This window comes from Pleurodeles waltl, chromosome 9 (assembly GCF_031143425.1).
Source record: "Pleurodeles waltl isolate 20211129_DDA chromosome 9, aPleWal1.hap1.20221129, whole genome shotgun sequence".
NCBI classification, from domain to species: domain Eukaryota; kingdom Metazoa; phylum Chordata; class Amphibia; order Caudata; family Salamandridae; genus Pleurodeles; species Pleurodeles waltl.
Window position 1 is genome coordinate 146297940 of NC_090448.1, and position 21026 is coordinate 146318965.

The 21026-nt window shown below is 41.2% G+C and overlaps 1 protein-coding gene across 2 annotated transcripts in view; it reads left to right on the plus strand.

The window, feature by feature from the left end:
- The window catches only part of CACNA2D3 (calcium voltage-gated channel auxiliary subunit alpha2delta 3), a 2455990-nt gene that overhangs the window by 2335236 nt on the left and 99728 nt on the right, over positions 1-21026 (plus strand). Inside the window, exons 32-33 of one of the 2 annotated variants that reach the window (XM_069206447.1) lie at positions 18362-18437; positions 19816-19868. The exons of the other annotated variant lie outside the window; for it this stretch is intronic. Coding sequence (XP_069062548.1) covers positions 18362-18437; positions 19816-19868 — 129 coding nt within the window. The remainder of the gene's footprint in view (positions 1-18361; positions 18438-19815; positions 19869-21026) is intronic. 2 annotated transcript variants of the gene reach the window in all.

The window sequence follows — 21026 nt, forward strand, 5'->3', positions numbered from 1 at the left end:
CTTAGGGGTGACCTGTATGCAAAAATAAGGTAGTTTGAGACTTTGGAAGTATTTTTAATTCCAAAGTCAAATCTGAGGTTACTTTCAACTTGAAAGCAGCCAGAAAGGCAGGCCTGCCTTGAGAATGACACCAGGGACCATGGCAGTGCACCCAGGGCTGCTTTATCTATTCTGGGGTCTTCAAACCTACATGCCCTACCATATACTAGGGACTTATAGGTTTGTTGTCAGAGTCAATTATAATTAGGTTTAATTTGCACATATCGTTTTAAACAGATCAGTTGCCCTGGGAGTGGGAAGCAGTTGCCAGAGCACAGTTAGAGTCAGAAAACACCAATATCAGCTAAAAATGAGGGCAAAAAGTGAGGGGCTTCTGCAATCAGCCCAGTTTTCCCACACTAATCAGATATGGTTCAGGGGGAGGCGTGTCCTGAGGCTGCCTGAAGACGCCAGACTCTTAAGACTCCTAAGACGTGGGGCCAGATTTAGAGTTAGGCGGACGGGCTAATCCGTCATGAACATGACACTGACAGTGCACATTTCAATGGTGCTGGGCAGGCCGACCCCCTGCACTACCCATGCCAATGCCATTAAAAGGCTAGCAGAGTATAAGGTTGTAATCAATCAACGGGGCGGTGCTGAGTACAGAGCCTCCCTGGCTGATTACAACCAGGGCTGCCGTCAGCCCGTCAGGATCACTGATCCTGGCAGGGATGGCGGTAGGTTGGCAGTTCTGCCCATCAACCTTGTAATGTGATGGTAAGACCACCATAGCCGTAGTGGACCGAACGCCACAGCCAGGCTGACAGTTTTTAGACCACCATCTTTGTAATAAGGCACTATATCAGAAGCTAAGAAAATTGACCAGTGTGACCTTCTTGATGTATCTGGCTTCAACTACTTTTCAGTCAGAGTGAAATCATGCTGAGGTCCCATTTGACCAGAAACTATTACTTAAAACACTTTTTTAGGTAAGTCTTTGTCTTAAAACATTTTTTTTTAAACTCAAATCTCTGATTCCCCTTATCCAATTTGAATAAATTTTGCTGTCCTTTTGCTGACTTTCTACAATAGAGTTGCAATTATTTCAAAATTGTATCTTGATGGTTTGTTGCATCTGTAGGTGTTGCTACTGCTTGAACTGAACATACATTTTTATGTGAAAGTTCCTGCAGTTTGTGCTATAGTTACCAGAGTTTGAGTAGAGTTTTATTAACACTTGTGTTAAAGCCAGTGCTTTATTTCTTTACCAAAAATTTCATCAGAAGCCCACAGTGGACATTATTAAATGTTGCCATGGTGAATAGCAAGGCTGTGTAGCTTATAGCGCACCTCAATCAATCATTTCTAGAGCACACTACTCACCCATAGGGCCTCAAAGCACTATGGAGGGACCGCAGAGATCAGTTGAAGAGCCAGGTCTTGAAGTCCTTCTTGAACTGAGGCAGCAATGGCTTCTACCTGAGGTGTGTTCCCACCTTTAGCTGCCAGGTATCAGAATGATCTACCTCCAGCCAAGGACTTCTTTATGCAGGGTACATTGGTAAGTAACTGTTGGGATGAGCAGAGAGGTCTGGAAGTGGAGTACCAGGTGATGCGGTGGTTGAGATAGAGGGGTCCCCTGTCTTGGAGGGCTCTGTAGCCATGTGCGAGGAGTTTGAAGTTGATCCTCCTCTTGACGGTGAGCCAGTGGAGGTTCTTCAGGTGTTCTGTGATGTGACCTCATACCTCTCTAATTCACTACCAGACACCCCCTGCCCCTCTTTCTCACTCATCAGGTTCCTGCTTTCTCCCTTGTGGCAGTTTTTCATTCTTTCTCTTCCTCCATCTTTGTGCTTTGCTTGATTTCCCTCTCTTGCTTTCGTAAAATTTCTGATGGAACAAAATTGTGGTGGTTCCTAAAAAGGAGTGCCAGTGGCTGCCATGGGCATCCACTGACTCACATTAAGCACTGGATAAGACCAAACTAGTGTGTGTTTAGTAAGTGGGCAATCATTCCCCCTTACCAAATTAATAACTCACCTTAGTACATTACCCATTTTTTAATTCTTACTCATGCCCTTCACTGTTCCCAAAATTAACACTAAGATATGAGAACCTCAAAACATCCTATGTCAGAATCTACATTAAAAGCTAAAATTTGAATGCAGCATCATTTGAAAAAGACCCAAAACATCAAGGAAAGTTACAGAGAATAATGTCAATTATGCTTCTCTAGATCAGAAATTAGACATTTTTTCAATTAAGATACTTTTGAATTGATTGACACACAGTCATTTGCAAAATGCTGCTGATTAGTTTGATGTATTATCTGAGGATAGCTTTCATGTTGTAGTAGTGAGAAGGTTCAGTTAAAATGTTTTTTTCCAAAGAGTTCACCAAATATTCACAGGGAATATTTAAATTTTGAAATATGAAGATATGTATTTGTATCAGCTTGCAAGTTTGTAAAACATATTTTCCAAATAAATATTTCTGTTACGGAAAAGATGGGAAGGATGACAGGTTTAATGACATGCTTTGACGTTGAAAATACTTATTCAAATATAGGTAATTATGTCTGCTTCAAAATGTGGATGTAGTATAGATGTGACAGAACATGTTATGCCATGAATGATCCGCTATACATATGGGAATGATATATCTATTTTATTATATCTTACCTAATTCTACCATGAGCCATACTGCAAAGAAAAGGCAATGTATTCTTTGAGTCACCTGTTTTTCCTACTCTCACCCAACAATGAGTCAGTGTGAAAAATGTTAGTTTTGAGAATAATTTCTGAAACAAAAAGTGGTGAGAGTGAGAATCTCAGGAATATTGACATTTGGTGAATCCATGAATATTTAAAATTGTTTGAATTCATTAGGGTAGCTAATTACACCTGTAGTACGTGAGATTTCGTCAATGTTGTCCTAGTGGTGTGCATTATTTAGGAGTGCATGTAAAACAGCACTGGAATGTAATTTTTTGAAATATTATTAGATGCTGCAACTCCTTCGTTTTGGTCACACTTTAGGGAAAATCATGTTACAGCAGGAGAAGTAGTCATTGAACCATGTGATCTTCTGTAATACACTCAACTGAAGAGCTGCCAATCTGAAGGAATGGTTGGAGAGATAGCTCAACATTTTACTGGCTTGATATGAAAGCTTTATGACAAATCTGTTTTTTAAAACAAACATGTTGGCCGACTTGAACATTTTGAGAAGAGCTTTAATTACCTTTTACTTAAATATTTGTTTTTCATTATTCATCCAATGCCACCTACATTTCCCTAGTATTATATATTTATGTAATTGACATGGATCAAGGGTGTCCAATGTAGGCCTACGAGAGTCATCTAAGGATTTCAGGATTAACACTGACTGAATAAATGTATTCCTTTTTGATTAATCATGCCTGGTTTTTTTCAGTTTTAGTTTATTTTTATGTATGTTTCAGAACTTTGAACATATCCACATAAAAGAAGTTCATATATGCAACAGCTACTATTTCTATAAACCTTAAATTCAGCAAATTAATTAAGGCATGCTCCAATTCAAATCACTATCCCAAAGTTCGTACTAGACTCAATATAATTTTTTAAAAATTAAACATTCGATAACAGAGCAATTTATATGGGGGATCAATTAATGACTGCAGAGCTGATGAGGAGGATTGTATAAACAGTCTCAAGAAAATAGGCCTCAACCATTTAGGGTGATACAAAAAAAGAGTGGGCAGACAAATAACACACGCTTCCAGTCCTGGATTGTATTCTGGCAAAAATTGCATACTTCAGAGGTCCATACCATTTAGATGTTAGGCAATTTAAAGGTAACATAATGAACCCCAATAAGATCCAGAATTGTCTGATCCCATGAGTCATGGTCCATTTTACATAAAATGGTGCTCTACTCATAAAAAAATGTTGTCTTTTATCTTTTGTATCTCCTTTTTTTAGTGCAAGTCTCGCTGGCAAAGCGAATTCTTAAGGCCTGCGAGTCTTGTTTTAAACTAACCCTTAATTGGGGAACAGAGAGTGAAATTACCAAGCCTGGCTGCTGTCCAGGTTGGGCTGTAGCAAACATGAAATTCCTGTAGACTAGAGTCTTATCCTTCTTATCTACCAGGATTTCCTTCCTCTTGTAGTGCCTTAGTGTGTCCCCATCACTCCTCTCAAAACAGGGCACCCATCAAACAATCCCAACAAGACCTTGGGCAAAAGCAGTTTTAATCCCCATTTCCAGCCTTAATTCTGCCACTGCTATTGAGATGTTACAGGAGGGAAGTCTTCTCAGAATCTGCCCTTCAATGTTATTTGAAAATCCCCATTTGGCATTAACTATGAGCTCCACTTCATAAAGTCGGGTAGTAGGGATTTTAGACCAATAAACTACTAAAAGGTTGGAGAAACGTCTTCTACCTGTGGCCTGTGAAACATATTCAAACCCTCAGCCTGACACTGGGCTTTACACATGTTATTTTAAATGTGATCCTGTCACACAAGTTACTTCACATTACTTTCCCTATGAAGGTGTCGGTCTTCACCACTTCCAACATTTGGGTCCCCAAGTGCCAAGAAAAGATGGCAAATTTAAATTTTTTCTTATCATGGAAGCAGAGAATTTTAGTCTTGGACATGTTAATCTTTAAATAGTGTGCATCAGCAAATTGTTCCAATGCTGCCAACCGAATATTGAGACCTTTAGGGATGAGATCCAGGATAACTATGTCATCAGCATATAGGAGATATGAGACTGGCCATCCCTCAATAATTGGTGAATAGCCCTTCCTTTATGATAGAGGAACAGAGAGCAGGAGAGATAGGAGGCACCCATGATTTAGGCCATTCTTCCTAGGGATTTCCCTTGAAACGCCACAGTCTCTGTCTAATAGTACCTCACTCCAAGTACCAGAATTCTGGGCACTAATTAGATTCAATAAAGTACCTGGCAAACCTAGATCAGACAGCTTTTTCCACAGCACTGATCAATCTACTTTATCAAGAGACATGGAGAAATCAATAAATGTAGCATATATCACATCGCCTCTGATGGACACATACTTAGTTGCAGAGCTGCTATATTATCTAGGTTTTAAGTTTTTCCCTAAAACCCATCTGCTCAAGTGGTATGATTGTATTATCCTCTGCCCAGTATTTTAACTGTGCTAGCCAATATTTGGAAAATAATTGAACCCCTGCTTCTAATAAAGCAATCTGCTATATTTTACTGGAAGATTACAGTCTCCCTTTTTAAGTAGAGGAGCAATAATGCTTCCGGTCCAAGAGGGGGGCACTTTCTTTTTCTCATAACAAGTTTTAAAGACCAGAAAAGTGATGTTGCCCAAAGGGTATATTCCTGTTTTACTACAGAGAATGGGACTTCATCCTGGCCCATCACGGCAGTGGAGCGCATTCCTAAGATGCCCAACCCAATTTCCTTAATAGCTGGAGGATTATGGGTATATGGAGCCTTTCTGACAAACCATTTGTCACATATAAAGAGAAGATGAAATTAATCCAGCTGTCTTCCCCAATTGTGGAGGGAGTAGATCTAACCCCTGTCCCACACCCTTCTGCAACTATTTCATAGACGTTTGTCATCTGCCTCTTGGAGGCGGCCACTCTTAAGTCTATCCATAACCGATCAATAGCTTGCTTTTTTAGGTGTGCCTTTAAGCAACTTCTATGCTTTTCATATAAAGAAAGGAAAATATTTCTCTCAAGCAAATACAAAGGAAGTGGTTTCCTGACCAGACCATATATTTCCACATTCAATAGGAGAATAGGAAGAGGAGCTGCCTTCACATAAACCTTGGGGGGTCTTCAAATAGAGTTTTTTACAATCTGCTTCATAAACAGATTGAAGGAAGGCGAGACATCGACCTCCCAAGAGTCCAGACTGGGTAACAATATTTTCTAATTTGTGCATTAAGACCATTTCCATTCTAGGGTCCCACTGGGTTGTTCCTGATTGTTTATTAAATTTAGAAGCAGACCCTAACATTTTCAGGAATTAACAAATGTATTTACTTCTAGAGTAAAAAGTAGAGGACGATGATCACTATAAATAGAATCCACTATTTTCAAATTGCGTAGCAAATAAAATGCGGTGGACCCAACAACCAGATAGTCTAAGAGAGCCTCCCCCATTGGAGATTTGTGGGTATACGGTACGAGGGAAAGAGATGTCAGTCTCTCATTTGCCATTAGACTATTAGAATTGCTACTTCTCAGTTGGTCGAGGAGTATCTTTCCTCTTTTATACATTCTAGCTTTAGGAGGGAAAAAATGGGGGGAATACACAAAGCTTCCTCTTTTCCTGCTTCACAAAATAGATTAAAAGCATGATTGGAGAGTTAAGTCTTCTACTAAGATTACATGAAGAGCTTGCTCCTTAACTGAATTGTTTTTAATACATGCAAAAATCTTGTTGTTAGAAATAGGGCCTTTGGTTGGCAGTCAGGTTACCCCCTGTCCAAGCAAGGACCCTCACTCTAGTCAGGGTAAGGAGAATTGCCCTAAGTTCACCCCTGCTCACCGCTTGGCACGAGTGGGCAGGCTTACTTCAGAAGCAATGTGTAAAGTATTTGTACCAACACACACAGTAACTCAGCAAAAACAGTACAAAATGGCACAACACAGGATTAGAAAAATAGGTAATATTTATCTAAACAAAACAAGATCAAAATGATAAAAATCCAACATACACTAGTCAAGTTATGAATTAAAAAGCAAAAAGAGTCTTAAACCCTTTTCGAAAACAGTGGGAACACTGTTAGCATGAAAAAGTACCTGGGTTGCATCAAAATAACACCGCACAGGTGAGTGTGGTCGGAAAAGGCCAGTGATGCATCGATTTCTCACCCGCAAGCGAGGCCGTGCGTCGTTCCTCGTCTGGTAGGGTCAGCGTGCATTGTTTTTCCTCTCTACAAGAGAGCGATGCATCGATCCGGACAGGCACCTCGGGTCCGGGCAGGCTCTGTGATGTTTTTCTGCGCCCAGGGAGGTTTGGATCGAAAATCCAGTCGCACAGTATCAGAAAACTGCGCTATGTGGGGTTCTGACGTTAACAGCCTCCGTCAGCGGTTGTGATGCATCGTTTCTCAAGCCATGTTGCATCAATCTTCCAGCCGCGATGCGGGTGGAGCGAGGATTTAAGCCGAGAAGCCGGTGGCGCATCATTTTTCAGCCACGTCTCAGAAGGTGCATCAAAAGTTTCCCAGCACAACGGTCTGTGTGGGGATTTTCAGTCTTGGTCTGCCAGCTTCGCCATTCAAGGGCCCAGGAACTGGATAGGGCACCACTTGGCAGGGCAGGATTCTTAGCAGAGATTGCAGGTGCTGGCAGCGGAAGTCTTTGATGGCCCAAGACTTCAACAACTGGAGGCAAGCTCAGTTTCAAGCCCTTGGAGATTTCTTCACAAGCAGGAATGCACAACAAAGTCCAGTCTTTGTCCCCTTTCACAGGCAGAAACAGCAACTGCACAATAGCTCCACAAAGCACAGTCAGAGGCAAGGCAGCACTTCTCAGCTCTTCAGCTCTTCTCCTTGGCAGAGGTTCTTCTTGATTTCCAGAAGTGATCTAATTTCCAGGGGTTTGGGTGCCCTTCTGATACCCATTTCTGCCTTTGAAGTAGGCCTACTTCAAAGGAAAGTCTCTCTTGTTTGGGAAATCCTGCCTTGCCCAGGCCAGGCCCCATACACACACAAGGGGATTTGAGACTGCATTTTGTGAGGGCAGACACAGCCCTTTCAGATGTAAGTGACCACTTCTCCCCTCCCACCTAGGACAGATGGCTCCCCAGGATATACAGGCTATACCTCAGCTCCCTTTGTGTCACTGTCTAAAGAGAGGTGCAAACTGCCCAACTGTCAAACTAACTCAGACAGGGAATCCACAAGCAAGCATAGTCACAGAATGGTTTAAGCAAGAAAATGCCTACTTTCTAAAAGTGGCCTTTTCAAACACACAATCTCAAAACTAATTTTAATAAAATATGTATTTTTAAATTGTGAGTTCGGAGACCCCAAACTCCAGATGTCTGGCTGCTCCCAAAGGTTATCTGCACTTTAATCATATTTAAAGACAGCCCCTATGTTAACCTATGAGGGAGATAGGCCTTGTAACACTGAAAACCGAATTTGGCAGTATTTCACTGTCAGACATATATAACACATTAGTATATGTCCTACCTTAAACATACACTGCACCCTGCCCATTGGGCTACCTAGGCCCTACCTCAGGGGTGTCTTACATGTAAGAAAAGGGAAGGTACACTTGCCAAGTCGAGCTGGCAGTTTGAAACTGCACACACAGACACTGCAGTGGCAGGTCTGAGCCATGTTTACATGGCTACTAATGTGGGTGGCACAACCAGTGCTGCAGGCCCACTTGTAGCATTTGCATTACAGTCCCTGGGCACCTCTAGTGCACTTTTCTACAGACTTACCAGTAAACCAACTATGCCAATCATGGAAAGCCAATTACATACACATTTTATATAGGAGCAATTGCACTTTTGCACTGGTTAGCAGTGGTAAAGTGCCCAGAGTAACAAAAACTGCAAAAACAGAGTCCAGCCCACATCAACAACCTGGGAAACAGAGACAAAAAGTTAGAGGAGGCCATGCTAAGGATACCAGGGCTAACACTTGTGCACAACTTTATAATATGAAGCATCAGGGGGAATATAAGCACTTACCAATAATGTTGGCGCTAATGTATTCTCCCCTCAGCTAGGGAGCAATGGTACGGCTAACAAGAGGTTGGAGGGATCCTTATAGATCACATATTTCCAGTTAATCTTATTGGTCAGGAGATTTACTACCCCACATTTGCGTAGCCATTCCTAGACGGGGTGGCTTAACAACCTATGTTGAAGAAATCATGATACTGATGTTCCCCATTGCACCAAGTCTCCTGGTGATCATCTCAGCATTTAGCTCACTTAAGAATTGCAACTTCTCTTTACTTTTCTATATTCCTGCACATTCAAGGAGACAACCTTTAATGAATTGATAATTATGATATTGCCTTGAAGGAGGTGGCAGGTATCTGCCAACCAGTCCCATTTTTGGATTTCTTCATTTACACAATCAACACATGCATTAACAGAACACCTGATGGTCATACATCTTCAATTTGTCCCTTTGTGAACTTTCAGCCCCTTTGGATCGGTCAAGGGGCCCCATAAAGGCCACCCTATTTTTTGCTCTAAATCCAACTCCTTGTTCTGCTGTTTTACTCCCTAAAAAAAGGGAACACATTGATACCTTTGCATTGTACACGCTCACTGTTTTGCAATACCCTAAATGCAACAGTTTTAGAGTGAAAAATAACCCTCTATTGAATCCCTGTCCCAGTGTATGACAGGGAAAACAATGAAATGTCACTGCTTTGAATTAAGTTCAAATTCTTAAAATCTTTAGAGCATGCAAGTAAAGATGAGCAATTCAATATTAAATCTGAATCAAAAAGGGCTATAAAGTATAACATAAGGGAATTCACATCACAGAAGTGGAAAGGATTAACTTCCTGGTCTAATAGTGTCAAAACATGAACCGTGTCGACGGGTGCAGGAGCTCCCGTCATGCTCTGCACCTAGGACCTACAGAGCAGGGTAATGGTGGCAGGACACGCTGCAGGATCGCTGCGCTGATGCAGGATCGCCACTCTGAGAAGAGAGTAAAAAAGACAGCAGCTTTGCCCTGCACCCCCCTTTGCTATCAGACAATGCTCGGAGGCTCGAGAGAATCGCCAGTGTATCGGCAGCAACTATTTTAAGGAGAAAAAAAAAATCGGAAACGATTGCTCGATGAGCAGCGTGAAGAGGCACTGGAAAATAGATTCCCCTCTCCACCCACCCTCGATACAGGAGTCGTCGGAAGGCCAGTTGTGGGCTCTTGACACACCGGGCCAAGCAGACGCCGGCATAGGAAAGGAGGAGAGGAAAAAAAAGTAAGAGGACATAGCAGACCCACCAGCTCCTATTGACTCGTGGCCTTTCTGCAGTGAGTTTATTTTTCCCATCGGCCATCAAGGAGGTGGTGAGGAAGCAAAACAAGATGTTTTGGCAAGTACTATTTACAGTTGATCAACTATGTGTTAGGGGGAGGTATTGGTAGTTCGAAAAGGAAGGGGAGAAAAACTGCGTCAACACGTTCCGCACGGCAGGGGTTTGGAGTTAGAGATGGAGTGGAGCCTTATTGAATATGGGAGGCATGTTGAAAGCGGTTGAAAGCGGTTAATTAACCTTGGCTCTACATTGACTTAAGGTTTAAAAATTGAAGTTAAAATCCCCAGCAACGAGGGGGGTTCTCGTAAAGGCTCCCCAGTGACTTTAAGCCAACTACATCCATAATCCACTACAGAGGTGAGGTGGCCGAGAGGTGGCAGTGGCTTATATTAAGTGGATGCGGTGGTGGCCCTCCTGTGTCCTTTCCGTCCCTCTGATTGATGCTGTTCTTTTGACCTCCATCCACCCTCGCCTCTCAGCCTCGGATCTGCGCTATCAAATTTGTCTACACTGCTTTGGTCGCCTCTATAATGGAACGCATGGCGCGAGATACAGGGTCTAAATCTCGGACAATGGGCAAATTCCAGAAAGGAACCAAATCTAAAACCCTGACCCCAGCTTCAGGAAAGCTTAGGCAAAGCTCCAGCCAACAAGATCCGGCAGGCCCCTTAAGGGAATCATCACTGACTTTGATTCATTCACCTTCTTCTTCAGGTCCCACTTCCACGCCTGAGCTTAATTTTGGAGAGTTTCTGGAGCCATCTGCTGAGTGCTTAATGCGATCCAAGGAGCCAATTCTTCAATCAAACTCTCAATCCTCCTCTATCCTTCCAACAGATGTAGCCACTGAGTTTTTTTCTGCATCACTTATTTCGGCGACATCAGGCAGTCTTTCTCCAAACCGTCCTTCAACTCCTCCCCAACTCAATGTGCCACAATTTGAGAAACCTGCATATCCCTTATTCGTAACCCCCAATAGCAATTTGAAAGGGGCACTGATATCAAGTATGAGGGGGGCAAAAGAAGGAGGATGTGGAGTGGAGAACTTACCCAAGTGAAGAAATCCAATCAAATATTGGAGAACCCTCTGTTTTGGCTCCAAATTCAGGGCCAGAAGGACTAAGTGCAGAAGCCTCCGCAGTATCTGGAGTCAAGTTCAATATAAATACTGAATCGCAACCCCTAAGCTCCTTCTTCACACCTGATCTTTAGCCTTTATGGAAAGTGGGACCAAGGGTTCTTCAACAATGGAGGAGTTAATGGGACAGATCTTGGTTGAACTTCGTGCTATAAATCTCTCCCAGGAAGACGCAGGTGAAGAGAGACAAAAGACCAGCTTACTCAACTGAACACTCATCTAACTCTTCTGTCCTCTAGAGACTCACAAGTGGATCAAAGGGTCTCAGAATTGGAGGATGCAGGGACTCAAAGTGAATTGACAACGTCTCGGATCCAATCCGAACTGGAAGATCTTCTGTTAAAACTGGACGAAGCAGAGAACAGATCCCGGTGTTCCAATCTCAGATTTGTAGGAGTCTCAGAAGGGATGGAAGCAGCCTCGTCGGTGGCTAACATGGTCTCAGAACTTATCTATAAAACTGTTTTCACAGAGAGGGAGAAAACAGGAGGGGATCTCACTATCATGCGGGCTCACAGGGTACCCTTCACCCGTCCAGTCAGTTCCAAATACCCACGCACCATTCTGGTCAATTTTGGAGATTTGCGAATCAAGGAGAAGAGCAAACACAAGCCAAACGTTTAGTCAAATTAGCAGTAATAGTAAAATGGGTTATGGCAGCGAGGGCTGGCATACTGAGAAAAGATGGGATCTAAGGTAAGGGTAGTTTCTTGTAATTTAAATGGGCCCAGCAACAACGTGAAATTTTGAGCTAAACTTAATTGGCTGGAATCAGCACAGGAACAAGTGGTCCTGTTACAAGAAATGCATTTCTAGGCAAACGCTCAGATACCTAGACTTCCGGCATGTATTGCTCATTCCTTTTATGCATCAGCAGATGCCGCGGTACGGGGTGTGGAGTTTTCTAGAAAATTTGTAGGGAAAATAAATAATGTCATACGCGACCCTCAGGCGAGATGGGTTATAGTCACAGCCATATTGGCAGGCAAAGAGGTTCATTTTGTAAGCTATTATGGCCCAATAGAAGATGATGTTAAGCCAATGCAGTCACTGTACACACACCTCTCTCTTCTCCAAGGCTGCCTGATAATAGGAGGGGACTTTAATACTATACCAAACACCATGTGGGACACATCACAGAAGAATAAAGCACGGAATAAACCAAAAACCTCTCAGTTGCTCACAAAACTGATGTTAGATCTAGCCTTAGTAGATGTATTGTGAGCCGACCACCGCTATGCTAAAGAATTTGCATGTTATCCCAAAAGTTTCAATACGGCATCAAGAATTGATTATATCCTAGTTTCATTCTCATTAGGATGGCAGCAAACTGGGATACTCGCAAACTCTTTTTCGGATCATTCTGTCCCCTTGGTTGAGCTTAATGATTTTAAGGACTGTGGTAACCAGCAGCATCGTTCACAATGGCGTCTAGATAGATCACTTCTGACAGATGAAGACTGGGTAGCTAACCCTAAAATATCAGTTACAAAATTTTTACCAATAAATAAAGGGTCTGCCCCTCTCTTTTATATTTTGGGGGCCACTAAAGCCTTCATACGGGGGAAGGAAATCTCCTTTAAGGCATACGTAGGTAAAACTGCCAGCGAAAGAACCATAACACTACAACACGAGCTAGAACAGGCATTAAAAATAAATCAATTATTCTCCAACCCAGAGACAGCATCAAGGTTGGCAAGGGCTCAAGCCAAATTAAGGGATTTTTTTCTGTCAAGGGAGATACTAAATAGACACACTAGTTTTCAGCAACAATATAAAGAAAGCGAGCAGGCAGGTAGATTCCTTGCCTGGTCAATGAAGAAGGAATCTAGGAATAACATGATAAAAGCCATTTTTGATGAACAGCAGTCCAGAATGGTCACACACCCCAAAGAGATCTAAAGAGTATTCTTTTCACATTATCGCAAATTACATATAGAAAAGATGCAAGTAGATAACTCACAAACAACACAACACTTGGATACAGTAACTTTACCAAGATTAGATCCAGCAGTTCAAAGTATATTAATATCACCAATTACAATTCAAGAAGTTATTAAAATAATAAGGGGCACTCCCAGTGGTAAAGCTCCAGGTGAAAACGGCCTCCTGGCAGAAATTTATAAAATTCTAGAAGAACAAATTGTTGAAATATTAGTAGACTTATTTAATGCAATACTAGGAGGAAAGGAAATTCCTTCAGAATTTTCGAGAGCAATAGTGGTTAGCTTTATCAAAAAAGATAAGCTGCCAGAATATCCCGGTTCATATTGTACAATCAGCCTATTAAACCAGGACTATAAATTATTTGCCAAAATGTTAGCAGTTCGCACAGCTCAGGTGGCACAAGCATTGGTACATGAGGACCAGTGCGGATTTATACCGGGTAGGCTATTGTCCACTAATTCTAATTTTTTAGTACAGGCAATAGATTATTTATCACATAGTTCCCATCCAGCGGCAATCATAATGCTTGATGCCAAAAAGGCATTCGATTCAGTTCAATGGCAAGTGCTGTTCTTGGTGCTCGCAAAGTTTGGCTTTCCAGCGAAATATATTCGGTCAATACGGACACTCTAAATCGGGGCCCAAGCCAAAATTTCAGTCAATACTCAAATAGCAGGGTCAGTACAAATTTCCCGTGGTACGCGATAGGGCTGCCCTCTCTCCCCAGTGTTGTTTGCACTCTTTATAGAGCCTCTGGCTGCTGCGATTTGACAAGACTCATACATCCAGGCGCCACTGCCTTTGGTCCCCAAAGTAAAGTTATTTGCTGATGATATGATCTTGTATCTTTGAGCAGAGCAGTACAATATCGAAAGAACATTCACAAAAATCAAGGCCTTTTCAGAGCTAGGGGGGTATAAAACCAACCAATCTAAATCAGAGGCCTTGTTGTATAACGTTGCGACATCGATCCTGCCGAAAGATATCCGGGTTGTATCGCCTTTGTCTCACCCTATTAGATATTTAGGTATGTACGTGTCCGGGAGCCTGGCTGATCTGTTCCAGTTGAATCATATGAATGTTCTTAAAAAGATTCAAAGACTACTTTTTAAGTGGCAGGAAACTACGATGACCATTATTGGAAGGCTAGCACTAGTTAAAATGATGATCCTGCCCCTATTACTTTTTGTGTTTTCAAGTGTAATCCTGAGAGTATCTAAAAAGTTTTTTGAGAAGTTACACGCATTAATCGGACAATTCATATGGAATTATAAGAGACCTCGTCTTCGGCTGGCTAACTTAACTTTGGCAGTGGAATATGGGGGACTAGCTCTTCCCAACATTACAACTTATTATGAAGCATGTCTATTGGATCGGGCGTCAAGAACAGCCCAAAAAACAAAACTCAATTTCTATCTTAATCAGATGATGACAGAAATCAATATTCATCTTACACACTTCCTAAAATTCCCTCGTCTACCAAAAAGGGCTAGATATAAAATACCAAGTATGATGCAGTTCGTCATATTACAGATACGGGCTAAGTATCAAATTGATAAGACTTATTTGGTGCTGTGTGTAAGGGACGTTTGGATGTTAGGAGTAGAAGTAAGCCAGAGAAACCTCCAGCAATGGGAAGGGCTTGGCTTTGAGACTTTGGCGGATTTTTGCCTAGCGGATTACTTCAAAACTTGGGCACAGTGTGTAATGTGTGCAAGTGATATTCCGAGAACCCTTAAAATTCTCATACTGCCAAATGCAGCATGCCCTGTACGCAACAAGACAACCACCGAATAGCTTTAATGAAGCTATCACTCAGGCTTTCTACAATAATCAAAAAGGTATCAGCAAATAGTATAAACTACTTCAGGATGCAGGGTCAATTACAGCAACTTCTGAACATTTGATCCGATCCGATAACAAATATGACAGGATGCAAGATAGCGGTACAACACTGCAGAAAGCATAATGAGATGTCATATTAAGCACTTAGAGGGGCAAAATTTAAGAGGATCGCTTTTTTCTCTAAATGGTTGCTTTATTATACTCCCTCTAGGTTAAGAGAAATGCAGCCAGGTCAATGTCCACGTTGTCAAATATTTCAGGGGGACTGGCTACATTTGTGTTTTTCATGTCCATTTCTGGCAAATTACTGGGAGCATATCTTCCAGAGGTTGAGCTTTTGGATTGCCTATGAAATAACCCCTATCCCAGTGGTGGCACTTTGGGGCATTGCGCAAATCACAAATATTCCCACTTCTTCCAGGCAAATGATATTTGTGGGTACTATAATAGCTTTAGCACTTATTCTTCAGGTGTGGAAATCTCCAGTATCTCCGACCTACGCACTATAGGAAGCGAAAATGGAGTCTACTAGAGTTAAAGAAAAGCTGTATGCCCAACAGATAGGAGTAATGGAAAGATATCAAGGGATATGGGCAAAAATGAATATTTGTCGTTAGATCAGGTGGGGAGGGGGCAGACAAGGGAGTAGGTCTGAGTATTTATTCATGGATATTGTCCATGGATGAGTTTATGCAATGTGAATACCACCTGCTGAATAAAAATAAAATAAAAAAAATAGTGTCAAAACACCTTACGACTTACACCTTACATAAGTCCACAAAAAGGGCAGACACCGGATTGAGTGAAGAAGGGCATAGAGTAAGTGAAACGGCAGAGTACACCACTACTGTCTCCAGATGAGTCCTTTCTATAGGAGCTCTTCGAGATGAGGTTAGGAGACCTTGATTTGACTGTTCCAGATGGTGACTTTGGAAGGGTCCCTCATTCAGTTGGGAGGTTATCACCCCAACTCTAAAGCAAAGTCTTTTGGGAGCTTTTTTCAAAATTTGCCAGTTTGCTCGTTTCTTCTCTCTATGTTTTTTTTATTTATTTTTATTTTGCCCTTGCACTTAGATTGTGCATTCCTACTTGGAGCAGCCACACTTAACTCTGCCTGGATTTAGTCCTAAAGATAGAAAACTCTCCACGTTCTGGATTTGACAATTTTACGGTGGAACCAGCTGTTGCAGCATCCAAAGAGCAAGGGTAATGAATGTCTCATATGGAAAGAGTAGAGCTTTCTGCCTTGGAGACTTTTTTGGAGATATCCCCACATGATTTAACCTGAGACTTTCCTGCTTGTGAGCAGAAATCAAGACTTCTGGGATCTGAACATTAGTGTCCTCTACTGGATTTGTACCCATAGATGTCCCTTGGTCAGTCATTCTCAAATTATCTTGTGTCACTTTTAACCTTCTTCTTTACAACCGATTATTGCTTTCAATATAACTGTGTCTTAGATAGAGTCAGACCCCACTATAAATGTTTGTAATAAGGCTAAAATGGAGGATATAATTCTCTCTAGGCAAAACAACGAATCAGAGACCCCTGTCTCCAGGCCTGGAGGATTGCATGACTGATTGCCAATTAATTCCAAGTCTGGAGTGGCTGATGTTTGAGAAATCATTAAGGAGTGCTCCAAGTGCATGCTACTAAAGAGTCGCAGGTCAGGTGTCAATGGAGATGTAAATGGGGTTTGTAGAATGTTATCCTTATCTTGCAGCAGTGTACTTACAACTAAACTCTGGATCTACGTCCGGAAGAGTACAATCCTTTTTCAATGGGCAGAGCATTTCATCTTGACTTATTAACCCAGATTCACCAGGAGTGGGGCTTAGAGGTCTAAATCGCACAGAGAAATTATCAACACTTTGTCCAGGGGAGGGTTTCATGATGTTGTTCAAAGTGTCATGGATCATTCTCTCTTCACCCTGAAGAGAGATAATCTGTTTTTTAGTGAGTTGATGTGAGGTGCTCTATTACTCAAGGGGTTATATTTTATTTTAGTACAGGCCCTACAAGTAAATCAGGCATCTGGAACACAATTTCTTTGCGGTCATTTTGAGTCTTCATCACCTAAACTTATGTTATCAACTTACTTGAGTAAATCACCCAGATGGGTCGCTCTGAGTTGAGCCTAATTAAATAGGCTCACTCTCTGAGGTGTAATAGATAGCCACATCAGTATTCTTGTCAGGCAGTCTGTTTCAGGCACTTTATTGTTAGCTGAAATGGCTAATAGGGAGGGTGTAGTGGCTAGTGCTGTGCAGGGAAGCAAGCCGCATCGAATACTGGCTCCCCTGCTTCAGCTGCCCTGCACTTGACCCCCCTGGTGAGGCCCCTCTTAACAGAAGGCAAACACCGTGGTCCCCTGCCTCTTCCATCCTCAAGGTTTTTCCTCCGTCTTCTATCATCACACAGATCATGCTACCATAGCAAGGAAAAGCTTGGAGAAATTAATTTGCTTCAAAGACCTGAGGGGGGGATGGTTGACACTAAGAACAGGAGACGAAATAGGTCAACCTAAAAGTCCAAGAGGAGCACTCCAACATGTGCTCTACCAAGATCACACTCTCTCATAGGCAAAATAGGGCAGCAGGGTGTGAGTTAGGGCAAGGAAACCGGCTACTTGCCACCTGCAATTGTCTGCTTTTGGCACTGTCTGTTATCCCACCAAGGCACCCCCTGGTCCAAGAAGCAGCAGAGCAGGAAATAAGCAAACAAGGTAGGCCAAGTGTCAGGCCACCCAGTCTCAGACTGTGGGGAAGTAAAATGCAAATCACATGGACCCCGCTTGACCCATTCAGCCTGCCCAGCACCACCACAAGCTCACCATGCCCAAGGTCACACTGGACTGGACTGCCAAGGCCCCACTGCCTCAGTTTGAATGGTAGCATAGATGTATCTCACCTCCTTTCCTCCTGCTACTTCTTCGGCCGCATCGGGCCACTTCTCAGGAACAGGCAGCTGGCAATGCCACTTCAGCACTGTAATGGCTCACACTCCTTGCCTCGCTTCTTCTCACCACACCCACAGTGCAACACAGCACAATTCCTCTTCCAACCAGTGTCTGCATTAATTGGGCATAGTTGGGCATATGTGCATGTACCTTATGTGAATATCCTAAAAAAATAAGCAAGGATTCTGCTATGGCCCTACAATGAACACCCCTGAATTTGTAAACTTGTTGAAGCATTGCCCCATACAATTTTCACTTTAAAAATACAATTGTAAATATTCCTTTACTTTTTATGCACATCCCATTTAATTATCTTTTCTGTGTTTGCATTAATTTGTGTGAAGAATGATAGCCCCTCTGACATCCAGAGTTTGTTCATGCATCTACTTGTGTAATGTGAACTGTTAGATGATGATGCTGTGCTTCTTTTTACCTGAGTCACATACATGTTTTGTTCTTTTCTGTAGAATTACTCTTTATGACTACCAGGCCATGTGTAGGACAAATAAAGAGAGTAGTGACAGTGCCCGTAGTTTACTAAATGTAAGTATACATTAGCATCCATCATAAACACCCACCCATAACTCCACTATTATAAGTAGTATACTTCCACTCATTTCAGATTTCGTATTCAAATTGTGTATTAATACCTCTTTATCTCAAATATTTTGCTTTTCTTATCATGTGCTATGTTAGAACAAAAATAAAATATTTGACATGTTTTTCAATACATAGTAATGTACATTGCTGAAAGAAAGCTTTTTAATGTATCATCAATACTTCAACATATGTTTATTAGCACCCTTAAGAGAAAGAGATTAACATCATCTTTACTCACCATTCATTATCCTCCATTTGAAAACAACAGTCATTTGATTCAAGAAATTAATGTTTCATTGTCAAATCACCAAAGCAACTTGAAATGTGATTTTCACACAAAAGAAACATAAAGGAAAGTGTACAATGCAAATGGAAAGCTAGAATTACTGCTCTCTATGTGCCCCAAATCTGGTGGTAAAAAGGTGTACACAAGCATTCCTAAAATGCTTTACAAAGTGCATTGTGTATCTTCTTCTACTGTCAATCCTCTTCTTGATACATTTGATCAAAGTGAAGCCTGTGTTAAACTCTTTCAGTTAGCCCATGGTTAAACTGACAGTTCTTGAGACCTGAATCCAAGTGGTCATTATTGATTTTCAGAATTAAAATGAAGAATATAAATATGTATACAACCGATTTTCCCCTGGCATTATGTGCAGGTGCATTACCATACTGAAAGCTTGACTGGTACAGCCTTAGAGCACCATCAGCAAGTGTTAAAGATGGAGATTTTGAAAACGTTCAACCAATCATTGTTAGATCACCATTTGCGGAGTATACTGCATACTCTCTCTACTGCTTAAATCAATTAAATATAAGCTATTCACTTGGTTATTTGTAAAAGTGTTCAGAAACTTTCAGCAATGACTGTTCATTCTTAACTACAAGTGTTTAAATCAGTTTTTAGACTAAGCAATATTAAAAAGAGCCGCATATTATGTTGCTAGATACCATAAGTTGGTTGCCAAAAAAGGTTGTTTTATGTTGCTTTGGCCTACCTTTGTATGTGCTTCACATTCATGAGGTTCTAGTTAATTGCAGCCACAGTGCCTTTAATACTACCTATATGTCTAAAATGTCAAATTTAATTGTGAATTACAATTTTTCAAACAAGGGCAATTTTTGTGTTTATATTATTAAATATTCTTTGATTTAATTAATGAGCTGCTTAAATCCGTTTGTGCTATAAAACTCACCATTTCATATATGATAAATGGCATCAAATTATGTTCAATGTTTGAAAAAATGTAATTCTGTCATATGATGCTTCAGATAAAATGTGCCTTTCACTTTTCTTATTAAACAAGTTACTTCTCTCCAGCCTTATAAAGCCTTCTTTGCTGCAGTAAAATGGATAATGACTGAACTTATATTGTAAGTAGAATCCGTACAAAATTGTAGCATATTTGAACTCTGCTTTCAATGCAAACAGTTGATTCCGCTTATAAGAACATCATGTGGACTAAAAATACTTTAATTGGGGTATCTTATTTTTTGGAATGGATATTATGGGCTTTTGAAAACATAATAGCTGGAAATGGATGTGTTGATATCTGGAAATCTGTAAGTGGAATCCACTGAAATTGTTTTTGAGTAAATAAACGTCCATAGCTTCTTCAGTAACATTTTAAATCTTTCATTTAATACTAACTCCTATATTAACATGCTTGGCTTTTTGAAAATAGTAGATGAATGAACCGATTCAAGCACAGCATACTTCTCATTACTCACTGTCCATTCTTGCTTTTATTTTTTGCTTCCGCTAAGATGTATCATGTGTGAATTTAACTCATTTATTGTGGGTACGTTTAAACATACATTCTGGACTTCGTGATTTTACTGAAAGTAGGCAGCATGTTGTCTCTTAAACTGGCCATCTTTTCAATTATTTCCATGAGTTTTTCTGTACAGTAATTTGGAAACATGGGGCCGGATTTACAAAGGTAACATTGATGTTTTAGTAAGTTTACATTTTAGCGTAAGTTTAATTCTTTAGGTTTTCACAATCTGTGAGTGTAAACTTACTACAAAAGTGTAAATTGCATGTCTCCACCCCCAAAGGAGTGCACCTAGACTTACTCTTGTGAGGGTTGGTGAAGCCCATCCTTAAAGTCCTCCCGGACCCTATCTAAATCTCACTTCCTCCTCCTTTTTGTGGTAAGTCTGCCCCTTTTCCCAACCACTATCTTCAGTCCTTCTCATATTTACTACTAAAATGTATACTTAAGTGTGCGGAGACTCCACAGTCACTTAGAGAACTCCACACACGCATGAGTAGATAATGGAGAGGCGTAATACTCTGCATGTAGTTTGTGAATTGCAATTTCTAGTACATTTTCAGTACCACAGAATGTACCACAAAGTGCTCTTTGTGAATCTGGCCATTAGTGTTTAGCGCCAAAGGAATCCTAGGTGACATTTAAATATTTTTCATGTCTGATACTAACGCGTTTGAATGGAAGTGATGCAGAGTACTCAGCCTTAATGAAAAGTTGTCTCAGGGATACCATCACTCATCATGAGCTATCACTT